At 43.6% G+C, this 13,138-nt stretch overlaps 1 protein-coding gene across 1 annotated transcript in view; it reads left to right on the top strand.

Moving 5' to 3' along the window:
• The window catches only part of LOC144693608 (erythroferrone-like), a 96,917-nt gene that overhangs the window by 52,299 nt on the left and 31,480 nt on the right, over positions 1–13,138 (top strand). The window contains exons 3-4 of the mRNA XM_078563421.1: positions 7,416–7,518; positions 11,616–11,818. Coding sequence (XP_078419547.1) covers positions 7,416–7,518; positions 11,616–11,818 — 306 coding nt within the window. The remainder of the gene's footprint in view (positions 1–7,415; positions 7,519–11,615; positions 11,819–13,138) is intronic.

The raw sequence follows: 13,138 nt of genomic DNA on the forward strand, positions 1-13,138 counted from the left end.
ATTCCTTTAGAACCCTACCTACATCTTCTGGCTCCACGCACAAATTACCACGATGGTCCTTAATGGGCCCTACTCTTTCCCTAGTTATCCTCTTACTCTTAATGTACTTGTAAAATAACTTTGGATTTTCCTTTATTTTACCTGCCAATGTTTCTTCATGCCCTCCTTTTGCTCTCCTAATTTCCTTTTTAAGTCCCCCCCTACACATTCTATACTCCTCAAGGGCTTCTGCTGTTTTGAGCCTCCCTTTTTCTCTTTATCCAATCCTGTATATCCCTTGACATCCAGAGTTCCCTAGATTTGTTGGTCCCATCCTTTATCTTTGCTGGAATATGTTGGCCCTGTACTCTCCCTATTTCCTTCTTGAATGAGTCCCACTGCACTGACACAGATTTACCTAAAAGTAGCTGCTCCCAATCCATTCTGGCCAAATCATATCCAATCTTCTTAAAATCAGCCTTCCCCCAATTTAGAACTCTGATTTCTGTTCCATCCTTGTCCTTTTCCATAACAACCTGGAATCTAACCGAGTTACGATTACTATCTGCAAAATGCTCCCCCACTGATACCTCTACCACTTGCCTGGCTTCATTCCCTAAAATTAAGTCCAGGACCGCCCCCTCTCTTGTAGGACCTTCTAAGTACTGGCTTAAAAAGCTCTCCTGGATGCATTTTAAGAATTCCGCTCCTTCTAAACCTAACACACTATGACTAACCCAGTTAATATTGGGGAAGTTGAAATGCCCCACTATTACTACCCTATTATTTTTACACTTCTCTGAAATTTGCCTGCATATCTGCTCTTCTATTTCTCATCCATGTTTTCAAATCCTTCCATGGCTTCACCCTTCCCTATTCCTATAAACTCCTCCACTCAGGGTAATGCTTTGGGGACCCGGGTTTGAATCCACCACAGCAGATGGTGAAATTTAAATTCAATAAAAAATCTGGAATTAAAAGTCTGATGATGACCATGAAACCCTCCACTCAAATCTATCAACTTTGGGGAGGCAGTGGCATAATGGCATTGTCACTGGACTAGTATTAAAGAGAGATCCAGGGTAATGCTCTGGGGACCTGGTGGGTTCAAATCCCACCAGGCAGATGGTGAAATTTGAATTCAATAAAAATCTAGAATTAAAAGCCTGTTGATGACCATGAAACAATTATTGATTGTTGGAAAAACCCATCTGGTTCACTAGTATCCTAATGTCCTTTAGGGACGAAAACCTGCCTGTCCTGGTCTGGCCTACATGTAACTCCAGATCCACAGCAATATGGTTGATTCTTAGTTAGGGATGGGCAATAAATGCTTGCCTAGGCAGTGATGCCCACATCCTATGAATGAAAATATAAACTCTCCAAGAAATATGTGTTCCTCTCATTCTGGCCTCATGAAAATCCCTGATTTCAATCACACCACCATTGGTACATTCAGTTGCCCAAATAAAGTTATCCTCAGTTGTCAGAAAGCAAGATTTTCTGCAGAACTGACTGAATTTATTTGATAACATTCTTGTGATGAACCTTGTGATGGTTCACTGTGCCTTGTTTAAAATTCATTCATGGGGTGTGGACGTCGCTGGCTAGGTCAGCATTTATTGCTGATCCCTAGTTGCCCTTGTGAAGGTGGTGGTGAGCTGCCTTCTTGAACCACTGTAGTTCATGTGGTGTAGGTACACCCATAGTGCTGTTAGTGAGGCAGTTCCAGGATTTTGACCCAGTGACAGTGAAGGAATGGCGATATATTTCTAAGTCAGGATGGTGAGTGAGTTGGAGGTGGTGGTGTTCCCATCTATCTGCTGCCCTTGTCCTTCTAGTAGTATTTGTGTGTTTGGAAGGTGCTGTCTAAGGAGCCTTGGTGAATTCCTGCAGTGCATCTTGTAGATGGTACACACTGCTGCTACTGTGCGTCGATGGTGGAGGAAGTAAAGTTTGTGGATGGGGTGCCAATTAATCGGGCCACTTTGTCCTGGGTGGTGTCAATCTTCTTGAGTGTTAGAGCTGCAGGTAAGTGGGGAGTGTACCATCACACTCCTGACTTGTGCCTTGTAGATGGTGGACAGGCTTTGGGGAGTCAGGAAGAGAGTTACGTGCCACAGAATTCCTAGCCACAGTATTTATATGTCTAGTCCAGTCAGTTTCTGGTCAATGGTAACCTCCAGGATGTTAATAGTGGGTAATGCCATTGAATATTAAGAGGTGATGGTTAGATTCTCTCTTGTTTGAGATGTTTATTACCTGGCACCCATGTGCCACGAATGTTACTTGCCTCTAGTCAGCCCAAGCCTGGATATTGTCCATATCTTGCTGCATTTGGACTTGGACTGTTTCAGTATCTGAGGAATAATGAATGGTGCTGAACATTGTGCAATCATCAGCGAACATCCCCACTTCTGACCTTATGATGGAAGGAAGGTCATTGATGAAGAAGCTGAAGATGGTTGGGCCGAGGACACTATCCTGATGAACTCCTGCAGTGATGTCCTGGAGCTGATATGATTGACCTCCAACAATCACAACCATCTTCCTTTGTGCTGGGTATGACTCCAACCAGTAGAGAGTTTTCCCCCTGATTCCCATTGATTCAAGTTTTGCTAGGGCTCCTTGATGTCACACTTGGTTAAATTCCTGCTTTGATGTCAAGGGCAGTGACTCTCATCTCACCTCGGGAGTTCAGTCCTTTTGTCCATAGTTGAACTAAGGCTGTCATGAGGTCAGAAGCTGAGTGATCCTGGCAGAACCCAAACTGAGCACCAGTGAGCAGGTTATTGCTTAGCAAGTCGCTTGATAGCACTGTTGATGACCCCTTCCATCACTTTACCGATGATCGAGAGTAGACAGATGGGGTGGTAATTGGCCAGATTGGATTTGTCCTGCTGTTTGTGTACAGAACATACCTGGGCAATTTTCCACATTGCCGGGGTCGATGCCAGTGTTGTAGCTGTTCTGGAACAACTTGACTACAGGAAGTTCTGGAGTACAAGTCTTCAGTACTATTGCCGTAATATTGTCAGTGCCAATAACCTTCGCAGAATCCAGTGCCTTCAGTCATTTCTTGGTATGACGTGCAATGAATTGAATTGGCTCAAGACTGACATCTGTGATGCTGGGGACCTCTAGAGGAGGCCAAGATGGATCATCCTTCCGGCATTCCTGGCTGAAGATTGTTGCAAATGCTTCAACCTTATCTTTTGCACTGATGTGTTGGGCTTCTCCATCATTGAAGATGGGGATATTCGTGGAGCCTCCACCTCCAGTGAGCTGTTTAATTGTCCACCACCATTCACAACTGGATGTGGTAGGACCACAGAGCTTAGATCTGATCTGTTGATTGTGGAATCACTTAGCTCTTATTGCTTGCTGCTTATGCTGTTTGGCATGCAGGTAGTTCTGTGTTATAACTTTACCAGGTTGACACCTCATTTTTAGGTATGCCTGGTGCTGCTCCTGGCATGCCCTCCTGCAGCCTTCATTGAACCAGGGTTGACCCCCTGGGCTGATGGTAATGGTAGAGTGGGGGATATGCTGGGCCATATGATTACAGACTGTGTTCGAGTACAATTCTGCTGCTGCTGATGGCCCACAGAGCCTCATGGATGCCCAGTCTTGAGTTGCTAAACCTGTTTGAAATCTATCCCATTTAGCACAGCGGTAGTGCCACACAACAACAGTGGAGGGTATCCTCAATGTGAAGATTTTGTCTCCATAATGACTGTGTAGTGGTCACTCCTATTGATACTGTCATGGACAGATGCAGCTGCAAAGGCAGGTTGATGAGGATGAGGTCAAATATGTTTTTCCCTCTTGTTGGTTGCTTACCACCCGCCGCAGACCCAGTCTAGCAGCTAAGTCCTTTAGGACTCGGCCAGCAATGCTGCTACCATGCTACTCCTGGTGATGGACATTGAAGTCCCCCATCCAGAGTGCATCCTGTGTCCTTGCCACTCTCAGTGCTTCCTCCAAGTGGTGTTTAACATGGAGGAGCACTGATTCATCAGCTGAGTTGGGGTGGGGTGTGTGGGGATGGTGGTACATGGTGATCACCAGGACAGTTTCCTTGTCCATGTTTGACCTGATGCCCTGGGAGTTTATGGGATCCAGAGTCAATGTTGAGCACTTCCAGGGCAACTCACTCCCAACTGTATCCCACTGTGCCAGCACCTCTGCTGGGTCTGATCTGCTGGTGGGACGGGACATCCCAGGGACGGTGATGGTGGTGTCTGGTTCATGATCTGTAAGGTATGATTCCATGAGTATGACTGTGTCAGGCTGTTGCTTGACTAGTCTGTGAGATATCTCTCCCAATTTTGGCACAACCCCCCTGATGTTGGCAAGGAAGACTTTGCAGGGTCGACAGGGCTGATTTTGCCGTGATCATTTCCAGTGCCTAAGTCGATGCCAGGTGGTCCATCCAGTTTCATTCCTTTTTGACTTTCTCGTGGTTTTATACCACTGAGTGGCTTTCTCAGCCATTTTAGTCAATCACATTGCTGTGGGTCTGGATGTCACATGTAGGCCAGACCAGGTAAGGACAGCAGATTATCCCTAAAGGACATTAGTGAGCCAGATAGGTTTTTACGACAATGATTTCATGGTCATCAATTAGCTTTTTAATTCCAGATTTTTTATTGAATTCAAATCCCAACAACTGCCGTGTCTGGGTCCCTAGAGCATTACCCTGGGTCTCTGGATTACTCATCCAGTGAGAATACCACAAAGCCACTGCCTCCCATTATTTGCTAAAGGTGCAAATTGTTGGTGTTGTTATTGAATGGTAATCAGAAGGTCAAACAGGTGTGGAAGTCTGTCACCTTGCCGATCAATACGGCACCAGGAAAACTGGACAGATTGCCATAAGAGAAAGTCTGACTTGAGGCATAAAGGTAAGAAAAGAGGATAAATGTAAAACAACATAGGCTGCCATATATTTAAGAAAGCTTTCAAAGTAAGCTAGAAATGTCCTGATAAGTTTGCTCGATTACCTTAGTACATTTAAAAATAATAAAGGCTTGTATTTATGTAGCACCTTTCACAACCTCAGGTTGTCCCAATGAAGCAATAAATTGTAATAAACGTCAGGAGATATAAGAGGGTTAACCTTGAAGGTTGGGAATAGAGGATATGAGATAGGGGACAAGAGAAATGATAGTGTTATGAAATTGGGGTTATGGTAAAGGGGTTATGAAGTTGGAGCTATGAGATATGTTGCAGGATGTATAAGTAGGTATGGGATGGATGTAGGTGATAGGGGGTTATGGGTTTGGGAGCAAGGATATGAGACAAGGTATTGGATAGGGGATAGTATGTATGGGGCAGAACTATGGGGAAAGAACAGGGGAATGGGTCTACTTGGATAACACTTTCAAATAGATGAGAGTCAGATTTTGGATGCTAAAGGAATCGAGGAATACAAGGATAGTTCAGGAAGGTGCAGCTGAGATAAAAGATCAAGCATGATCTTACTTAATAGCAAAACAGGCTCGGGAGGCTGAATGACCTTCTCCTGCTCCTACTTCTTATGACCGTATGCTCGTATGTCCTTATGTGATACAGAGAATGTGGGAACCAATTTGAACATGGCAAAGTTCCACAAAGAGCATTGTGACAATGACCAGATAATCTGTATTAATGATGTTGGTTAATCTGAATTTATCCAGTAATTTGCTGCAAGTGCAATACACAGATCAGCAATGAAGATGACTGAGAGTTAGTGCTACACTCCTGAAGGGAAGCACTGAGGAAAATACAGCAGAGGAAGAGTGAAGGCACTCTATACCTGCTCACGCATGTAGCCAGTAATTACAATGCCCTCAGTCAGTTCTTTAATATTATTTAAAATAATCCCTCAGCAAATTATTTTACAATAATGCACAGAAACCCATAGAACTGGGCTTCATCCTAACCAAGGCTCTGAGGTTCTATGGGGCTTTAGTTGTTTCCCACCCGAAGTTTTGTGGAAGATCAGTGAAAACCCAAGGGAAACATGTCCATTTTCAGCCATCTGAGGTTTCCTGTAGTCTCACATCAAAGTGTTGGAAGGACGCCAGCTGTAGCCCTCCAGGACTTTCGGGTCAAAATAGGTACTCCCTGATATTGTGATGGTAGATAAAGGGGAATCAGTAGATGTACTATATTTGGATATTCAAAGGCATTTGATAAGGCTTTACACAAAAGGTTAATGCGCAACATACAGGCTCATGGATCTGGTGATAATGTATTAGCATGGATGAATGAATGGTTTATGGACAGAAGCAGAGAGTTAAGGATAAACAGGGCATTTTCAAGCTGTCAGGTTGTAACTAGTGGAATGCCACATGGATTAGTACTAAGGCCTCAGCTATTTAAAATCTATATGAATGAATTAGACATAGAGACAGAGAGGAATGTATCCAGGTTCACTGATGAAACAAAACTGGGTGGAATGTAAGCTCTGAGGAGGAAACAAAAAGCTGCAAAGAGAGAAAGACAGATTAAGTGAGTGGGCTGCAAAGTGGCAGATGGCATGTAATGTAGGGTAGTGTGAGGTTGTGAAACTTCTAAATGTTGCTGTTTGGAGAGACTTGGGTGTACTCCTACAAGGAACACAGAATATTAGCATATAGGAAGCAATTAAGAGAGTAAATGACTTGTTAGGCTTTATTGCAAGAGGATTGGAGTGCAAAAATAAGAAAGTCTTGCTACAATTGTATAGGGTTTTGGTGAGGCCACACCTGGAGTACTGCATACAGTTTTGCTCTCTGTATCTAAGGAACAATATACTTGCCTTGGAGGCAGTATAGTGACGGCTTCCTAGAATGGTTTCTGAGATGAGAGGGTTGTTCTGTGATGACAGGCTGAGTAAATTGGGTCTATACCCTTAGAAGAATGAGAAGTGATCTCATTGAAATGCACAAGATTCTGAAGGGGCTTGGCATGGTAGACACAGAGATTGTTTCCCCCAGCTTGGGGAATCTAGAACACAGGAGTACAGCCTCAGGATAAGGAGCTGATCATTTTGGACTGAAATGAGGAGAATTTTCTTCACTCAGTGGAGTGTGAATCTTTGGAATTCTTTGCCCCGGAACTCTGTGGATGCTCCATCATTGAGCATAATCAAGGGTAAGATAAGACAGATTTTTGGTCTCTCAGGGAATTGAGGGATACGAGGAGTGGGTGAGAAAGTGGCAGTAAGGTAAAAGTTCAGATATGACCTTACTTGAAGGCAGAGCAGACTTGCAGGGCTGTATGGTCCACTCCTGTTCCTATTTCTTACGTTTTTATGTCCATATATCTGAGCCATTAACTTGAGAACTACATTGCTCCTGAGAGCTAAGACAATGCAGAAGATGGTGCATTAAGAGGTCAATGATTCAATCTAATTCTGTAGCATTGCTTCAAAGTGAGCAACAACCCTTTCCCTTTGTACTTTCCAGCATGGTATCCCAGGGCCACCAGGCCCTCCAGGACCCCAGGGCCCCCCAGGGGCTGTTGTCACACAGGAAGTTCTACTGAAAGAATTCAAAGAAATGCTTAAAGGTAAAATTATGTGATATTTTAATAATTAAAATTGTAATTAATAATATTTAACACAAATGGGACTGTCTCTTGATCCCCTTTCCTCTCCATCACCAAGAGTGAGTATTTCCACCTCCGTAACATTGCCTTTGCCTCAACTGCTAAAAACCCTCATCGACGCCTTTGTTATGTCCAGACTCGACTATTCCAATGCTTTCTTACGCTCTATAAACTTGGGATTATCCAAAACTCTGCTGCCCAAATCCTAAATTGCACCGTCCCATTGAGCTTACATTGGCTCCCTATCCAGCAAGGCCTTGATTTAAAAATTCTCACCCATGTTTTGAAATCCTTCCTTGGCCTCCTCCAGATGGTATCCTCCATAACCCTGTGACCTTCTCCTGTACTATAACCCTCCGAGGTGTCTACACTTCTCCAATTCTGGTCTCTAGTGCATTCCCATTGGCCTTCTGCTGCCTAAGTCCCTAAACTCTGGAACTTCCTCCCTAAACCTCTCCATAATTCTATCTCTTTCTCTTCCTTAAAACCTACTTTTTTTGACCAAGTTTTTGGTCACTTTCCTCACATCTCCTCAGGTGTCTCAGTGGCAAATTTTCTTTGATAACACTCCAGTGGAGCAGCTCAGATTGGTTTTCTACATTAAACACAAGTTGCTCTTGTAATAGACAGTGAGCGAGTTAATAATTAACATAAATGGGACCATAGTAAATACAGGGAGAAACTTTATCTAAAATAAATGGGACTTCAATCAACCTTGAGGGAAACAAAATTAAAATAAAAGAAATGCAATAGACACCGGAGACAATCATTATAATTAATGGGACTGTATTAGAAACTGCAGGGAGTGATAAATGAAACTGTAATAGAGACTGAGTGACAGAATATTAAAAGTATATGAGGCTGACATACAGGTTGAGAGAGATAACTAAAATTAGCGGGACTGTAAGGGAGATTGAAGCACACATTAAAATTAATGGGATTGCAATAGAGACTGAGTGAAATAATATAAAACATAAATGTAGCTGAATGAAAGATTGATGATAATTAACATGAATGGGACTGTACCCCAACTGTGGCCAAATCAATGTCTTGTATAGGTTAATTAGCACCTTTTTAATTTTTTGTTCACTATTCATGCGTATAAAACCTAAATCCTATTTTCCTTTTCAATGGCTTTATCTACTTACTTTTAAAAATGTATATTTGTACTCCTAGATCAATGTATTTGCACTTCTATATCTGTGTATATGCACCCCTAGATCATAGAAAGTTTACGGCACATATAGAGATTATTTCACCCATTGTGACTGCGCCAGCTGAAAAGCAAGTCACCCAGCCTAATCCCACTTCCCAGAATATGGTCTGTGGCCCTTCAGGTTACAGCACTTGAGGTGCATATTGAGAGACCTTTTAAATGAGTTGAGGGTTTCTGCCTCTACCACCCTTTCAGGCAGTGAGTTCCAGACCCCATGTCACCTCTGGGTGAAAAACAGTTTTCCTCGTCTGCCCTCTGATCCTTCTACCAGTCACTTTAAATCTATGCCCCTAGTCATTGACCTCTCTACTGAGGCAACTAGACCCTTCCCATCCACCCTATCCAGGCTCCTCACAATTTAGTACATCTCAATCAAATCTCCTCTCAGCCTCCTCTGTTCCAAAGAGAACAACCCCAGCCTATCCAATCTTTCATCTTGGCTGCAATTTTCCAGTCCTGGCAACATCCTCATAAATATCCTCTGTGCCCTCTCTAGTGCAATTACATCCTTTCTGTAATGAGGTGACCAGAACTGCACACAGTACTCATGTTGTAGCCTCACTAATGTTTTATACAGTTCCAGCATAACCTCCCTGCTCTTATATTCCTCAACGAATAAAGGAAAAGATTCTAAATGCCTTCTGAACCACCTTATCGACCCGTCCTGCTACCTTTAGGAATAGGTGGGCAGTCACTCCAAGGTCCCTCACCTTCCTTACACTTCTCAGTATTCTCCCATTAATTGTGTATTCCTTTGCCTTCTTAAACCTCCCCAAATGCATCACCTCACACTTCTCCGGGTTGAATTCCATTTGCCACTTTTCTGCCCACCTGACCAGTGCATTGATATCTTCCTGCGGTCTACAACTATTCTCCTATAAGTTTGCCTGTCTGACTTTCTGAGTGCAGCATTTTCTGTCTTTGCTTCACATTTATCCATATTAAACTGGCGACGCCACAAGCATGTCTACTTCTGCAATCTCTTTCGTTCATCTTCAACACTGCCATCCTCCAGTTTGGCATCATTAGCACATTTTAATATTAGTCCCTCTATGCCCATGGCCCATGTATATATGTGGAGCAGCTTCAGCACAGATCTCTGCTCAGCACTGTGCATGTCACAGAAATATAGAAAATGGGATCGGGAGGAGGAATGTGTAGAATAATGGGTTCATAGTTATGGTAATTAGAAAGTGATGTGTACCATGATGTAGCAGTGACATCAGCAGTCATGTGCAAGAAACAAAGGGTGGAATTATCGGGTCCCATTGGCTGTGAGCATCATGGCGGACGTAAGCGGACAATATGGTGAGAATGCCAAACTATGGTTCTACGCCATCGTGATACCAGTTTGCGCTCATCCACTCCACCCTCAATGGCAGGTCACGTTTCCTGCCGCTGCATGTTGGGAACCTAATTTCAATACTTTAGCATCTCATTATAGGGCCTGCTTGCCAGAAATATACGCTCACGCTGGACCATCTGGGCACCACGCCAATGTGTTTCACAACTGTTTATATGTGACATGCACCAGGCGAGCTGCACTTCACTTGGGACTTTGAGGTTTGTTTGTCTACCTTGCTTCAGGCAACACCCATGGCCATCAGAGCCAGGCTTCGCAGGCAGCACAACATCACTTTTAGATGGCTTACCGACAGGTCTCTACCTACCAGACCAGCCCTAAGACGGGGGTGGCTTTTCAACGGCTGCAGGGCTAGGGCTTGCTTGGGGAAGGGGGAGAAGTGGCCTCAGGCAAGGGAAGAGGCTGCAGGGCGAGGGCTGTACTGGGGAAGGGGCGTATCCCAGGGTGTGTGTGGAGACACATGTTGATCTGTACAAGTGGCCTCAAGATGGTGAGGGCTGAGGAGGCAGCCTCCAGAGGAGTTGAGGCCAGATGGACATATGAGGGTGTGTATGTGGGATTGGGTGGTGATATCCCTTGAGCTGACAGTGAGTGAGATGCCAGTGAATGTGTGATGGCCTTGTGAGTGCGTGGGTTTAGAGTGAAGAGTTGGCTGCCTTACCCTGGCAGCATGGATAATATCATTCATCCTCTTTTCAAGCACTGGGTGGCCAATCTCTTCTGTGCAGCCTTTGCACTGTTCACCACCGCCACTACCTCCCAAGCCAGAGTGGTGAGATTGCTGGAACTCCTGCAGCCAGGCCAGGGGTGGAGGACATCATGGCGGGCCTCCAAAAGGTATTCCAGTGAGGGATCACTGAACTCTCCTTGGCTTTCACTGGCGTAGTCCTGGGCTGCAAGCATTGAGAACTGTGTGCGTGGCTGTAGTTTAGATATGGCAGCCAGAGTGAGGAAACAGTGAGGTAACCGCGTGGTGGGTGATTCTGAGTCCGCCCACCAGCAAGATGATGTGTTTCCTGTGGCTGCGTAATTAATGAGGTGGGAAGTGGACGATACAGCGCGAAAAGCTGCCATTGCGGCCAGCGGGCAAAACATCATTCTTCACATCTACTACCGCATGATACAATTCTGGGACAATTCTGCCCTAAGTAGTAAGATGGAATAGTCTGTACATGAAAGAGATATACTTACCTAGAAGCCTTATAGTGTAAATATCAGTGCTTTTGAAGAAAACTACCAGAGTTAGGCCTAAGTCACTCAGAGCTAGAGAGAAACCTTTCCAATACAGGTTAGGCCACAAGTTACCTGAAGAGGGATCCAAAACTATTCAATATGGAAACCAAACCACAAACCAGAATGCAGAATAGCTCGATTCAAATATCGCAAGAAAAATCCCAACGTTAATAAAATTAGTTATAAATGAACAGACTAGATAAATTGTCCTCCTATATTCAATTTAAGTTGATTTTCTTTCTGCAGAAGTGGTTGAAGAAAGGAATAGGATCACGTTGCAAGAAAAGTGCCAGGAATGTCCAGGAATTCAGGGCGGTCTTGCCTTTCCCCCACTGTTACCCAGGGAGATGGGCCCACATCATAGGCTGGAGGCAGCATTTCATTGCAAGCTGAAGGACGACCTTGTGATGAACAGAAAGAGTCTGAGTGAGCTGCAGAACTTTCATATTGTGAGTGGCTTTTCAATCTACACAACCAGCATAACTCCACCTTCCTACATCAATGTTAGTGAGCAGCAAGGAATAAATGTATTATATATATAAATGTAAATATAAATAATGTCTTGCATTAATAAGATAATTGACGAAGGGAGAACTGGGTGATTCCATATTCCTTTAATTCAATATTAGGGTAATGAGGCAGGAGTGGCATCCACCTACCTCACCCCGGGCGTCATCCAGGGGTCACTTAACATAGATGGCTGGCACCCACTTCACAATTGGAGCATGGTTCTATGTGCCCTGGATATCTTTGGTGAGCTGCAGCAGGCCCTCCTGCCAGCATTGAAAGAGCTGGAAGGCCACTTAGAGTGGATGAAGAGCCCCAAAGAAAATTATAGCTAAGGTTCCTGTAGACCTCAGTGAGACTGAGGCTTGCAATGGGTAGGCATTTGGCATTGAAGTAGAGGAAAAAGAAGTAAACACCTTTGTTATTCCCTATAAAGAACTTGAACTCAGGAACCAGAAGTACAATTTCAAAATTTGTGGATGACACCAAGTTGAGAATTACAGTCAATACTGGGGAAGACTGTGACAAAATGCAAAAAGATGTTAACCAACCCATAGAATGAGTGTGTACTTGGTGAAAGAATTTCAGCATGGGTAAGTGTAAGGTGGTGTGTTGTTCTAGGAGGAATAAGGAGACAACATACCCTACAGAAACTAAGAGCTTAAATAGGGTAAAGGTGCAAAGGGATCTAAAATTACAGCTTCATAAATCATTTAAAGTAGCAACATAGGTTAACAAGACTATAAAAAAGCAAACAATGCCCTTGGGTCCATTTCTTGAGGAATAGAATTCAAAAGCGGAGAAGTAGGCTAGAGTCTAATCAAGCCCCTGTGGAGTGCTGTGAACAGTATTATCATGTTCTATATAAAAATGACACTGGAGAAAGTGCAAACAAGATTTACAATTATGATACCAGAACTATAACTACCATGAAGAGCTGAATGGGCTATATTTTTCATCTCTCTTGAAAAGAGAAGGCTGAGAGGTGACCTGATAGACATTCTTAAAACTATGAAGAGTGCAACAGGATAGCTTAACAATATATTTCCACTTGTGGGGGAAACTAAAACTAGGAACAATAAATATAAAGTTTTCACTCAAATCCAATCGAGAATTAAGGAGAAACCTATTTGCTCAGAGAGTATTTAGAATGTGGAGCTTGCTATAGTTGAAGCAATTAGCATAGATGTATTTAAGGGGAAACTAAGTATGTAAAAGAGAGAGAAAGGAGTGGAAAGTTATGTTGATGGGGTTAGATGAAG

This window comes from Cetorhinus maximus, chromosome 19 (assembly GCF_964194155.1).
Source record: "Cetorhinus maximus chromosome 19, sCetMax3.hap1.1, whole genome shotgun sequence".
In the NCBI taxonomy this organism is placed as follows: Eukaryota; Metazoa; Chordata; class Chondrichthyes; order Lamniformes; family Cetorhinidae; genus Cetorhinus; species Cetorhinus maximus.